The sequence below is a fragment of the Haliotis rufescens genome, unplaced genomic scaffold (assembly GCF_023055435.1).
Source record: "Haliotis rufescens isolate VD_foot unplaced genomic scaffold, xgHalRufe1.0.p SCAF_3, whole genome shotgun sequence".
Classification (NCBI taxonomy): Eukaryota; Metazoa; Mollusca; class Gastropoda; order Lepetellida; family Haliotidae; genus Haliotis; species Haliotis rufescens.
The window spans coordinates 46,316,100-46,331,940 of NW_025964001.1; the positions used below are offsets into that span (position 1 = coordinate 46,316,100).

Here is a 15,841-nt window from a genome sequence, read left to right on the forward strand (position 1 = left end):
GGAGACAGTAAAGTTACAAATGGGATGGAGTCGCATTGATGTTACAAATGGGATGGAGACAGTGAAGTTACAAATGGGATGGAGTCGCATTGATGTTACAAATGGGATGGAGACAATGAAGTTACACACGGGGTACAAATTCAAAATTGATAGAAAACAGCTGCTCGATTGAGCTAAGGCTGACTAATGACTTTCATTGTCTTGGAATAAGGAAAATGCATGTCGCCTTTTTCTTTGAAGCAGGGTATAAAGGGATTTTTTCTCCCGCTGGCGGGATACAGAGTACTTTATCAAGATCACGTGAACCAATCAGGTCATTCTGACAAGGAGGTATGGTAACATGTAGTGTTGGCTTTATGTGTGAGTAAAGCCCGAAGTGATGCATGTCTCAGACGTTTGGTGAAACCCATGAGCATAGGTATGGTACCCAACAAACCAGGAAACATAAACGGAGTGAACCCACAATCAGCGAATTGCTGCACCTCAGACTGTGCCCCCCGTGCCCCTGGATGAAGACAAGTAGTGTTGGATGGAGACATGGATGGTGAGACATACCTTTCTGTGCTACGGACCCTACAGTGGCTTCCTCTCTGTCCAACTGGCGGTCTGAAACACACAAACATAATCAGTAAACAGAATTCAATAAATGGGTACACAATATAATGATGAAAAATGTTATGATGTTTCAAACTTCACATTAGGTGAACGGCATACTAGTGCACCTAGAGAGTTAAGGGAGGCACTGCAGGTGTATGGTGTACTAGTACAGCTAGAGAGTTAAGGGAGGCACTGCAGTGTATGGTGTACTAGTACAGCTAGAGAATTAAGGGAGGCACTGCAGTGTATGGTGTACTAGTACAGCTAGAGAGTTAAGGGAGGCACTGCAGGTGTATGGTGTACTAGTGCAGTTAGAGAGTTAAGGGAGGCACTGCAGTGTATGGTGTACTAGTACAGCTAGAGAGTTGAGGGAGGCACTGCAGTGTATGGTGTACTAGTACAGCTAGAGAGTTGAGGGAGGCACTGCAGTGTATGGTGTACTAGTACAGCTAGAGAGTTTAGGGAGGCACTGCAGTGTATGGTGTACTAGTACAGCTAGAGAGTTGAGGGAGGCACTGCAGTGTATGGTGTACTAGTACAGCTAGAGAGTTAAGGGAGGCACTGCAGGTGTATGGTGTACTAGGGCAGTTAGAGGGTTAAGGGGGGCACTGCAGTGTATGGTTTGCTAGTACAGCTAGAGAGTTGAGGGAGGCACTGCAGTGTATGGTGTACTAGTACAGCTAGAGAGTTGAGGGAGGCACTGTTGTGTATGGTGTACTAGTACAGCTAGAGAGTTTAGGGAGGCACTGCAGTGTATGGTGTACTAGTACAGCTAGAGAGTTGAGGGAGGCACTGCAGTGTATGGTGTACTAGTACAGCTAGAGAGTTAAGGGAGGCACTGCAGTGTATGGTGTACTAGTACAGCTAGAGAGTTGAGGGAGGCACTGCAGTGTATGGTGTACTAGTACAGCTAGAGAGTTGAGGGAGGCACTGCAGTGTATGGTGTACTAGTACAGCTAGAGAGTTGAGGGAGGCACTGCAGTGTATGGTGTACATGTACTAGTACAGCTAGAGAGTTGAGGGAGGCACTGCAGTGTATGGTGTACATGTACTAGTACAGCTAGAGAGTTGAGGGTGGCACTGCAGTGTATGGTGTACTAGTACAGCTAGAGAGTTGAGGGAGGCACTGCAGTGTATGGTGTACTAGTACAGCTAGAGAGTTGAGGGAGGCACTGCAGTGTATGGTGTACTAGTACATCTAGAGAGTTGAGGGAGGCACTGTTGTGTATGGTGTACTAGTACAGCTAAAGAGTTGAGGGAGGCACTGTTGTGTATGGTGTACATGTACTAGTACAGCTAGAGAGTTGAGGGAGGCACTGCAGTGTATGGTGTACATGTACTAGTACAGCTAGAGAGTTGAGGGTGGCACTGCAGTGTATGGTGCACTAGTACAGCTAGAGAGTTGAGGGAGGCACTGTTGTGTATGGTGTACAAGTACAGCTAGAGAGTTGAGGGAGGCACTGTTGTGTATGGTGTACTAGTACAGCTGGAGAGTATTTACCTGGTTTACAACACAACATGGCTACACCTGTCCAAGCACTACATGGCTACACCTGTCCCAGCACTACATGGCCACACCTGTCCCAGCACTACATGGCTACACCTGGATACACCTGTCCCAGCACTACATGGCTACACCAGTCCCAGCACTTTATGGTTACACCTGGCTACACCTGGCTACACCTTTCCCAGCACTTCATGGCTACACCTGGCTACACCTGGCTACACCAGTCCCAGCACTACATGGCTACAAATGGGTTCCTCTGTCCCAGCACTTCATGGTTATACCTGGCTACACCAGTCCCAGCACTACATGGCTACAAATGGGTTCCTCTGTCCCAGCACTTCATGGTTATACCTGGCTACACCTGGCTACACCTGTCCCAGCACTACATGGCTACACCTGGCTACACCTGGCTACACCAGTCCCAGCCCTACATGGCTACACCTGGCTACACCTGTCCCAGCACTACATGGCTACACCTGGCTACACCTGGCTACACCTGTCCCAGCACTTTATGGTTACACCTGGCTACACCTGTCCCAGCACTACATGGCTACATCTGGCTACACCTGGCTACACCTGTCCCAGCACTACATGGCTACACCTGGCTACACCTGTCCCAGCACTTTATGGTTACACCTGGTTACACCTGGCTACACCTGTCCCAGCACTTCATGGTTACACCTTGCTATCCTCTAATAGGAAATGTCTGTATGGCATCTGGAAATTCACAATTGGTAAATCAATCTGTGGCTTTGAACAGAATATCACAGTCATTGTAACTCTTACTTTAAAGCACACACATTTAAAGTGATGTCAGACATTATGCGTGAGACCAAACCGAGTATACCACATTCCACATACTTGGTGCATATCCTATCCTAATGATACATTCAGCATTGGATGAGAAATGGGCCACAATGACATTTAATCTTTATAATTGTATCAGAATTCTGTGAGCACTTTTAGAGAAACTATAGTTGGGATCATTCATGCAAAGAAGCCAAACAATAGAGAACAGACAACCCTCTAAGTATAGAGGACAACCAACCCCACCAACACTGGAGAACAACCAACCCAACTAACACTTGAGAACAACCAACCCAACTAACACTGGAGAACAACCAACCCAACTAACACTGGAGAACAACCAACCCAACTAACACTTGAGAACAACCAACCCAACCAACACTTGAGAACAACCAACCCAACTAACACTGGAGAACAACCAACCCAACCAACACTGGAGAACAACCAACCCAACTAACACTTGAGAACAACCAACCTAACTAACACTGGAGAACAACCAACTCAACCAACACTGGAGAACAACCAACCCAACTAACACTTGAGAACAACCAACCAAACTAACACTGGAGAACAACCAACCCAACCAACGCTGGAGAACAACCAACCAAACTAACACTGGAGAACAACCAACCCAACTAACACTGGATAACAACCAACCCAACCAACACTGGAGAACAACCAACCCAACCAACACTGGAGAACAACCAACCCAACCAACACTGGTGAATAACCAACCCACCAACACTGGAGAACAACCAACCCCACCAACACTGGTGAATAACCAACCCACCAACACTGGTGAATAACCAACCCACCAACACTGGAGAACAACTAACCCAACCAACACTGGAGAACAATCTAACCCCACCAACACTGGTGAATAACCAACCCCACCAACACTGGTGAATAACCAACCCACCAACACTGGAGAACAACTAACCCAACCAACACTGGAGAACAATCTAACCCCACCAACACTGGTGAATAACCAACCCAACCAACACTGGTGAACAACCAATCCACCAACACTGGTGAATAACTAACCCCACCAACACTGGAGAACAATCCAACCCCACCAACACTGGTGAATAACTAACACTGGTGAACAACCAACCCACCAACACTGGTGAATAACCAACCCACCAACACTGGTGAATAACCAACCCACCAACACTGGTGAACAACCAACCCACCAACACTGGTGAACAACCAACCCACCAACACTGGTGAATAACCAACCCACCAACACTGGTGAATAACCAACCCACCAACACTGGTGAATAACCAACCCACCAACACTGGTGAACAACCAACCCACCAACACTGGTGAATAACCAACCCACCAACACTGGAGAACAACCAACCCACCAACACTGGTGAATAACCAACCCACCAACACTGGTGAACAACCAACCCACCAACACTGGTGAACAACCAACCCACCAACACTGGTGAACAACCAACCCACCAACACTGGTGAATAACCAACCCACCAACACTGGTGAATAACCAACCCACCAACACTGGTGAACAACCAACCCACCAACACTGGTGAATAACCAACCCACCAACACTGGTGAATAACCAACCCACCAACACTGGTGAATAACCAACCCACCAACACTGGTGAACAACCAACCCACCAACACTGGTGAAAAACCAACCCACCAACACTGGTGAATAACCAACCCACTAACACTGGAGAACAACCAACCCACCAACACTGGTGAATAACCAACCCACCAACAATGGTGAATAACCAACCCACCAACACTGGTGAATAACCAACCCACCAACACTGGTGAACAACCAACCCACCAACACTGGTGAACAACCAACCCACCAACACTGGTGAATAACCAACCCACCAACACTGGTGAATAACCAACCCACCAACACTGGTGAACAACCAACCCACCAACACTGGTGAACAACCAACCCACCAACACTGGTGAACAACCAACCCACCAACACTGGAGAACAACCAACCCACCAACACTGGTGAATAACCAACCCAACCAACACTGGTGAATAACCAACCCACCAACACTGGTGAACAACCAACCCACCAACACTGGTGAATAACCAACCCACCAACACTGGAGAACAACCAACCCACCAACACTGGTGAATAACCAACCCACCAACACTGGTGAATAACCAACCCACCAACACTGGTGAACAACCAACCCACCAACACTGGTGAACAACCAACCCACCAACACTGGTGAATAACCAACCCACCAACACTGGTGAATAACCAACCCACCAACACTGGAGAACAACCAACCCACCAACACTGGAGAACAACCAACCCACCAACACTGGTGAATAACCAACCCACCAACACTGGTGAATAACCAACCCACCAACACTGGTGAACAACCAACCCACCAACACTGGTGAATAACCAACCCACCAACACTGGTGAATAACCAACCCACCAACACTGGTGAATAACCAACCCACCAACACTGGTGAACAACCAACCCACCAACACTGGTGAACAACCAACCCACCAACACTGGTGAATAACCAACCCACCAACACTGGTGAATAAACAACCCACCAACACTGGAGAATAAACAACCCACCAACACTGGAGAACAACTAACCCCACCAACACTGGAGAACAATCCAACCCCACCAACACTGGTGAATAACCAACCCACTAACACTGGAGAACAACCAACCTAACCAACACTGGAGAACAATCATTCACACTCATCTCAAAATGACTTGTACACGTTTGGTGCCATGTATCTTGTTCATTTGATCCGAATATAGAGAATGTTCTGAGCGAAAAGCAGTGCCCTCTGACTGTGACTGTTGGTGAAGCAACTTGTCGTAAGGTAGTATCCCAAGTAGACAATGGTAGAACATGTAGAAGTTGGAAACAAATCAGTGTCATCAAAAGTCAACTTGATCTAGCATGTCTAGACAGTGATGAATCAATTACATTGATCATAAAGTCAAGCAAATTAGATACCTCAACCCGTTTCAAGTACAATGCTCTAACATGTCACATCTTCATTAACATTCTCAGGCAATACTTTTTCACCTTTCTGTATAGACTGATTGATCAGCACCAAAAGCCACAATCAGAAAAACAACAACACAAAAACTTATTTCTTGTTCAGCCCATGGATGCATTTGGATGGATTTGAAATATAAAAAGATACAACAAACATACTGACAAAAATGAATTGTTCCAATGCACTGTATGGAGAGCATCCTAATACAATACCTTCTCTGACAGAGCTAAATATATATACATGTTACTGTAAATATAGACTAAACCTCCTGCACTGTATGGAGAGCATCCTAATACAATACCTTCTCTGACAGAGCTAAATATATATACATGTTACTGTAAATATAGACTAAACCTCCTGCACTGTATGGAGAGCATCCTAATACAATACCTTCTCTGACAGAGCTAAATATATATACATGTTACTGTAAATATAGACTAAACCTCCTGCACTGTATGGAGAGCATCCTAATACAATACCTTCTCTGACAGAGCTAAATATATATACATGTTACTGTAAATATAGACTAAACCTCCTGCACTGTATGCAGAAACAGTATTTGTGGTAAAAATACTACAAAATATTCAACTACCAATTCTATTTTTTTTAATTTTTGCCAACCCAAATTGATTGGAGGGCAATAACATAAACAAAGTGTTACCTCGTGCTGGTTTCATGACTTTGTGAATATATACACACAAGCATATGCCTTGTTTACATGTAGCTAACTTCTAAAAAACTGTCATAAAACCTCTTACTGATCTTGACTACAGCAGAAAGCCACAGTGCATGATCCAATCCTCGCTACAAGAAGGCTCACCCTCACATTCGATGGCCACTTTGAGTTGAACCGGCGCAAGCCAAACAGATACGGGGACTTAGATACATATAATCTGGATCACTTAAATTATTTTTGACAATATGCAATTGTATTTAAAAAAAAGTGCAAAAATGTACATTGTCAGTACCACATCACATTGTATATGAATAGCCCAATTGTGTTGAATAACTTCTAGGGCTGCAACGATACAGGAAGGACACGATACGATACATCTCTCGATATTCTGGTCACAATACCATATGTACCTCGATACGCAACGATGAAAAAAAGAAGAGATAACAGTACTCCAGTACTCATTAGGTTTAAAAACTTCAAGCATGTCAAGATTGAACCTTTCATGATTTTGGAACAGTTTAAATTGTTTTTCAAAGTGGAACTTTCTCTAACTTTCCTTCAAAACACCAGAAAAAAAATTGATGTACTTCACAGTCTGAATAGTTCGACTTCAGGTCCTTTTTCAGAAGAAATATGATGTCAGCGTTGTCAGAGGACAGTGATGCCCTCTGGGTACTGACAATGTTGTGTGTTAACCAAGGTGTTGTCATAGGTGGGGTGGATGACCAACACAACAGTACATGCTCTGCCGACCTAACACAATCTACGATGTACGTTTCAGAGTTTGAAAAACAGATTAGAATAGTAGTTGTTCATGATTCATAGTTTAAAAAAATATTTATCGAGTGTTATGCACTTTAGAAAACAAACATTGTGTCCCTTCAGGTGAACGAGCAGGTGTAACAAACTTGATCAATAAAAATATTAAATTTGATATAAAACATCACTAGACACAATGATTTATGATTTTGTGTATTTTCTCGTAAATTAAGCCGGAAAAAGCAATCAGCGTTTTCTTGGAATCTACCGGTGAGCCAGGTAAAAAGTACCCAATGATACAACATCAAAGAATTTTGATGCAATGGTCGGAAGAAATTGTATCTGAAATTATTGTTTTATCAGGAATAATATATTCCAATATCTCTTTACTTTAGTTGCAGCTTTCACGATATATATTTAAAATTATAACAACCATAAGCGTAGCACTTTGGTGCAGCTGATTGCTATTGCAGGATATTTTTATGTGTGGAACATACTGACCACTCCGTACGGACTTCCCGCGCTACATGTATTTTGTTTGCGACAGGTTATATTGACATATAATAGTCAATTTGCCACAAATAAGACTTTTAACGAGTCAAAGTATGGCATTTATATATGTATCCATTCCCTTGCAACTAAAGTTTGTTTCAAGGTGTCAGCAGCAGTAATCTGTTCATGGTTGCTGTAAATAATGGTGAGTTGTGTGATCTACCGATTACTTCACACACAATTTTGCCGAAATTAATGTCAACAATAATGAATGAAATTTTGAATAAAATAAATAAAATACACTACAAATATGAGTCCAGATATACAACGAACATGCTTTTATAACCAGATAGTATAGTACTAGGATTGAATTGCGTACTTCAGTTTGGATTTGTTGACTGGTATTTCAAGTGTTACCAGCTTACGGTGAGCAGCTGATAATGTTTTTCGAGATAGGGGAAAAACATCATGGCAGTGTAAAACTTGAGCTTATTATAAACGTAATTTTTGGGAGCCAAGATAGCACAATACTGAAAGGTGAAATAGCGAGGGAACACAGTACTTTTGCATTCCGTTTCGTGGTGTATCGATATATAGGCCCACATGTATCTATCGTGGGTCAAGTATAGGGATGCATTGGAATATTGGTGTATCGATTCACCCTTAATAAATGAATGTTTGTTGCTCGTAGGACCATGTTGGATGATAGATTCAAATGTACACTGCAACATTGGTTCGATTGAGCTATAACTAGACATGGCTTCCTAAAATTACTTTCAGTTTAATATCCATTTTGATGATATACCAAGAGTTGGAAAATTAATTAAAGTATCTAACTTATAACTGATTTTAAAACTTATTATTTAGGCACCCATTAAACTGTCATTATATGATATTGTTTCGCAGACATTATAGTCCCTTTGCAATATTCACAAATTTGTTTGTAACAGGCCAAGACAACCTCATTAAAATCAGATCCTAGTTCTTGCTAACGCTAAACAAACATCTGAGGACATCCAATTGTAGGTCATGTCAGACCGACCTTTCACAAACTTTGACCGACAAATGGAATGACTGACAAGAAGACAACAACAGCCAATCAGTAGGCAGCTTCCTCATGCTTTACGGCACTAGTGACAAACTGGTGACTATGTTTCGATACATATTTAGACAAATTCTCGCTAAAAAATTGAAAACTGAACAAATAAACATCCAAAATGGCCCATAGAGGCCTAGATTGTATGGATTCAGTCATAAACTGTCGTTTGGAATGCCCCGTGTAAAACTTTTCAAGGTAGCATGATTAAAAAACACATTCCGACTGTCACTTCCCTCATCTGGTAAGCCACACTCTGATTGGTCGGATGAAAGGTCGTTCTGACGTTACCTGTAATATGATGTCCTCAGATCTTGTTAGGCGGTAACAAGAACTAAGAACTGATTTATAATGAGATTGCTGGCTATGATAGTTATTCCTTCAGTATTAAAGACAATACAATATGTAAGTAATTTCTATACTCTAGTTTAATAAAATATATGTTAATATATGAAAAATTAGACTTTGTAGAATGGACATGTACTTGTTGAAGGAAGAGATTCATATTTTTCACGGTATTCATGGATCATATCAAACTTATACAAGGTGTCAGCTAAGCTGAATTTAGATGTACACCAAATGATTGATATGGGATATTGATTGATATGACTATGTGAGATATTACTATGGGGTATTAATCTGATGTCTACAATCAGGCACGACAGCATGCACTGACATAAATAGAGACAATCCCTGTTTCCATAACTAGTGCTTTAACACTGATGCTTAACTGATGCTTTATTCACATATTAATGCAGGGATTTGAGTGGATGGATAAGAGTATCAAAATTAGGACAGTGGTAAGTAAAATGTATGTAAAATGGATTGAATTGCTATAGCATAGTTGGATGATCATGTGATTCTCTAAGTTATCCCTAAACACACACCTCCGTGTCACATACCTATACTATAAATTAACAAGAGATGAATGAACAAAAAAAAAAGTTGTGTAAAAAAAATTGATTCCTTAATAACATTCACAACCATATGATGGTTGGCATACTGCAAATCATACATGCAAAGATATTTGAGATTCAAATAAATTATTTCAAAATATGTAGAAGCAAACTCTTGCACTAACCTTTATTACAATAAAAGGAATCCATCGTATGAAGATAAGCCATACATACATGCATGCATACATCCATCCATCCATTATGGGAACTTATGTATCAATATTTGGGGTCTTAAATGACGGAGAAGACAACATGAATTCTGGCTTAAGAACCTGTAAGGGACTAAGCAAAAATATTTCACCTATATGACGATGGCTTGTACAATAACTGGGACTTGACGAGGCAAAACAGTGATTGATATTGTAAGCAACAATCCACGATGTCAGGTTAAGATGGCATGCTATGAACCAAGTCACTGAGCCTGACCACCCCATTCATTAAGTCACCTGTTATGACGAGCATGGCACAGGGTGTGAGTATCAAAACGACTATGCCATGTACTTAGTATCAGTGTTTGAATTAAAATAAATTTTCAGGCTGCCATCAGGACCCATTGACTTTAGGAGCTGCCTCCCCTGACTAAAACTGCAGCTTATTACTTATTGTGACAAATGAATTTACACGTCAATCTACTACAGACCATAAAGCCCAATTCAAACTACAGTTCCGACATGACATCTACCTGCCATCGGCCTACGGGCATACACTTATTTCCAACACTGATTAGCATATATTTAGAAATACCTAGATCAGTGTATTGACAGGGTGAATATGGCATTATAATGATATTATAATGGTACTCACACAACTTGATACAAACTGGCTATACTATTTGACAATAAGTTTCAAATTGCAATTTCAATCAAGGAAAAGACAAAATCAAAATTGCTTCTCTTAAATGATTATGTATGAGAATTTCATTGTTTAAATAGTAAGTCAACTTGGTCTTGTCAGTTTTCTTCATCTAATTTTAAAATCTTATCTATACTCATAATTTGCAAATACATTGTAAAAGATAAACAGCTGAGAAAGAATGAGTTGAACATGTTGAATTGCTTGACAAATATATTTTTTTTCAAAAGTATATATTTATATCAGAGATGCATGATTGGTCACGAATGTGCATGAACATGTGCATATTTCTAGCTGAGAATGACATACAAAGTAATACATCAAAATAATCACTGACAACACAGAAATATGACAATAAATTAGTTACATTCAAGATAAACTATTCTTTGGTCATTTCCAAATATAATGTTTCTATCTACCAGCTAGTACCATGACAACCATCACAATTATCACATCCACAATGCAGTTACTGCTATAAGGATCACTAGGCGAGTAGTTTTTATTCACTGGGGAAGTAAATATAATCATTTTCATTCTTACCTGGGCCAGATTACCATATTTTGATAATATTCCACCTCATCATGATGCTAAGCGTTTGTTCAAAGATCAGAAATAACCCAACTACTGTGTCATCATTCCACTGAATCAGATACAATACCATGACAGACTCTGGGACTGTAATTCTACACATTATTGTTGTACAATATAGTTCTTGAGTGGCAATACGATACATGATAACAACCATGAAAACCCACCAAATGAAGAGGAAACATTTCTGTCATCAAGGGTAATGTAAGGTAGCCAAGGCAAAATGTAGTTGTATATTTGAGTCAATTAATAAAACACTGGCTTCAGACCTCTTGTACATGCTGTACATACAAGCAGAAAATAATACTTTACAATTTACATTCAAACCATGTCATGTCAGCCTTGTTTATACCTGTATCATTTGTACTGATACATGGAACAGGTTATTACAATGTACTGAACATCCTATAAGGTACATACAAAAACTTCATTGTTTTTATTATTTATTTGTACATAGAACCAGAGAAGTGCTTTTAAAGGATTCTGTATCCTATTCAAAGTGACATATATTGTTATTATAAATCTAACCGTGTTTAATTAAGAAATAAACGAAGAGTTTGGAGTTATTAATCTTACAAAAAAACAATGCAGGGAGAATAAACCATGAGGCGTCCAGAGCCGAGTGGTTTATTCTCTCTGCAGTGTTTAACTGTATAAGCAACAACAATAAGTCGTTTATTTCATATATGAGATATCAACATTTGTACAGCCCTTTTACAGATGTCAATAAAAGGACAAGCTTTGAAAACATTTATCCGTCTTTAAATAATGATGACCCCCTGAATACAATCCGACCCCAGCAATGTCGGACAACTCAATTTTATTACAGGGTTTGGTATTCTCACAAATCTTTCATCGATTATCTGCACGTTTTCTCCCAATACCAATTATCATATTTCTCCCACTTTTTGATGCGATTGTTTGGCCATTACGTTCATCTGCAGTACCCAGCTACATCTATGGGGAACAACTCACTCTAGACACTGCCCTCTCAAAAATAGCTTCGTCCAATTTACGACGTCATCAAGTTGCAAGCGAATATTTGAATCTCCAGAAATGACAATGATAGAACAATGATTTATCGTAAAATAAACCAAGCCTATTTTGTTCATTGTTCATTGCGATTTATTGCTTAGCTATGTTATATTTAAAGATAGACTCCAGTACTGTTGATAATACTGTCAGCATTCATCAACAAGTCACTTTTGTGTGATAAAATAAATCTGAAGAATAGTATCCCCTGATGTAATGAATACATGCAAAATGTAATTGACAAATAAAACATTCTCTAAAAAAAAAAAATATACTTGATATTAGAGGTGACAACTTTCAGACTTGAGAAAACATATCAAATGTGCATTATTGATGGACAATATGTATACCACTAAGCATGTGAGAAACACACAAACCATGGAAGATATTAAATCCCATACTGACCAACCTTGGACACTTAGGTGGAGTGAATATCTTCCATATATGTTAACATACTGTACTGATTATATATTCTGCAATGGATTAATCTCATACAAATGCTGAAGACTGTTTCTTATCTCTAACATAAATGTTTATTATCAAAATGTAAAATTAACATCCTTAGCTATAAACATTCCAACTAACCAACACAATAATCGTGATGCTGGTTTGTTTGGTAGACATGCACATGTCATTTACAGCCAGTAATTTCTTGAATACTTCCTGCATTTTTTACCAATACCAAATATGTCATGATGGAACAAGACGTTTAAGTAAAGTATCAAAGGCTTTACTCACTGTTGTTTTTCCGAAAGATAACAATTTTCACCCTATATTAGCATGACCACATTTTGACCTACTAATATTTAGGTTAGAAATTGACCATGCATGAACTCTTGTTCAGGAAGCTGGGTTTGTTTATGTGCCACTGCTGCACACTGTTTTATAGGGTTACTGGGGTAAGATCTCTGATCTATCCGATTCTTCATGCGATCTGGTGTAAAATATAATCGTAGATGCAGTTTAGTCAACGCTTGCTTTCTCCTCATTAACATAAACACTGCTTCGAGCGACGACACGGGCTTTACCGTCATTGCATCTGCAAACTCCCTTTCAGCGCCCACCTACTGCCTGCGATCTAGTAAATACCGTATCTGGGGCAAAAAATAAAAGAGGAAATTGGCTGGAAAGGTGGCTAGATGGTTACAATCTATATGGATGGCGATGTGTGATTCTCAAGGCATTTGTATATGTTAATGATATAGGAATATTTACCATCGGAGGACGAGCCATTCAGTTCGACTAGGACGTGAACCTTTCCTGTGGGTTCCAAGTCAATCTGCAAACAAAATAAACAAATCAGCCTAATCGGGGTCGCAGGCAAAATAAATTTCGACGATTAATTTGTGAAATTTGTGGAAATGTATATGGTTATTGAAGCATTATTAATATTAATGATCGGGGTTGGTAGTACACGCGGGCGAACAGCGCCTGATCTCCACACTAGGCGGAGGTTGAGATCGGCACGGACGCCACACCAGTTGTCGGCATTATCTCGAATACACCGATCGGACACTAAATGACCACCCTAGAACAATAACCTACCCATATATCTGCCTTCTTGTCCACCAAATCCTCGAATAAAATGGTGCAATTCGCGACAAATTCGTCAGGCGGAATTGCCGCATCGTGAAACACAGTTAGACCGATGTTTTGTCCATTGTGCACCTCGGCGACAAAATCCTCATTCCAAATTGGGCGACATGTCTTTGCTTTAGAAGTCGTTCTAGCCACAAACAACTCATCAACGTTTATAGACACATATGGATCTATGAGGGTCACTGCTTTGTTGGGGCCCATTTGATGGCGTAGGGCAAAGTCGGTGGGTCTGAGATCCGACGCCTCGCATACCTTTAACTTGACAGAGCCATTAAAAAACACCATTTTCGGCCTAAGCCGCCCATACATCCAATGAAAAAACACACGTTAAGAGCACGTCGTCGCCGTATCCAACTCTCCAAGCGACACAGAATTCCAATATGAGGCACAAATCCTCCCCAAATTGACGACACAGAGCTGTAGATTATTACGGAAGTTGTAATGTGAATTCACCTACAGGGCCCATTCCCTGTACTGAAAATGCAAGGCTCATACGCATGCGCAATAATTATTAGTCGGCGACCTTTGAACTCTGCGATCGGGAGTATGGAACTGCATGGCAGTACTAGATGGCAATACTGAAATAATGCACAAATGGATTTATATTTTATAAACAAATATTCAAATGTACGCCTAGATACAGACATGCTACTTATATATACACGCATTGTGTGTTTGATCGAAATTACGCAGAGGTACAATTAAGCGGCGGTGTGACAATTCTGAAGTCAAAGTTTACCGTTGTAAAGTAGTTGTTACTGACGTTGAAATCTTTTGACTAAACAGAGCATAAACTCTCAGGTGGTCAATTCCCCATGTGTGTTACTTAATTTTCCGTAGTTTATCACAGTAAAGCTGTACAAGCAGTAAATATATCCATGAAGTGTTTATGAGTAATTCTGAACATAAGTAAATAGACTTAAACATACCAGCACATTAAGTCCAGATAACCTCATCAGTTAGGTACGTAGTAAAGTTGCAGTGTTCAGAATACGACATGGCTGGCAGATAGTAATATAACATTGAAATGTATGATAATGCTTTGTGACATTGCCATGGAAATGTAAGATCGATCTTTCACAAATAAAGAACTAAGATTTGGGTATGAACTTTGAGACGAATATGACGTCAGGAATTAGGGTATAAGCAAACTTATTCCCCTGTGAAATAACGTTTCATATTTTGTTGTACACAATATACACAAATAATACTTTCCAATTGTCAGTGACGTCGTCTTGACGCAATGAAATTTTTTTATCATGACTTTTGTTAGACGCCAACAACTAACCTGATGCTATCTGATTTGGAAACCTTCAACGTCTTCTGATGGTTCATCAATACTTATCTTTATAGTAAATGCAATATTGAGCTAATAACTTGTCCATCTTACCAATATTATAAAATGGGCTCTGACAAAAAAACAACAACAAACGATTCGTGCGGGGTTTTTTCAGTTGCGTGATCAATAATCAATACACTATGACATAATATTCATCAATTATGTGCTATCACTTAACATAATATTGGGAATAGTTAAAAAAAAGAGTTCGATATTATGGTGATTATTATCTCGACTAAAGTTAACAGTAAACGCGCCATTCTTGGACATACCTGACGTGCTATGTCATTCGTTGTTACTTGGCACGATTAAGTCAATATCTTTCATAGGTTACAGACAGGACTTTGTTTACCGAATAAAATGTCCCGTGAGGATTCCAGGTTAGAATACGGACAGACGTGTTTATTCAGTATTTCGGCCTTGTGGCCCAGAGTACAACTGAATGAACAAAGTCCAGTTGTAGTCACGTAACTGACAGGCTATTTGCTAAATTAACAACTCTTAGA

The 15,841-nt window shown here is 40.1% G+C and overlaps 1 protein-coding gene across 2 annotated transcripts in view; it reads right to left on the minus strand.

Moving 5' to 3' along the window:
* Positions 1 to 14,480, minus strand: part of LOC124124663 (calcium-independent protein kinase C-like) — a 49,275-nt gene extending 34,795 nt beyond the window's left edge. For both annotated transcript variants that reach the window (XM_046487894.2, XM_046487886.2), the window contains exons 1-3: positions 13,943 to 14,480; positions 13,613 to 13,676; positions 556 to 606 (exon numbers count right to left, since the gene is read on the minus strand). In XM_046487894.2, coding sequence (XP_046343850.1) covers positions 556 to 606; positions 13,613 to 13,676; positions 13,943 to 14,305 — 478 coding nt within the window. In that variant the 5' untranslated portion in view covers positions 14,306 to 14,480. The remainder of the gene's footprint in view (positions 1 to 555; positions 607 to 13,612; positions 13,677 to 13,942) is intronic.
* Between the last annotated feature and the right edge of the window lie 1,361 nt (positions 14,481 to 15,841).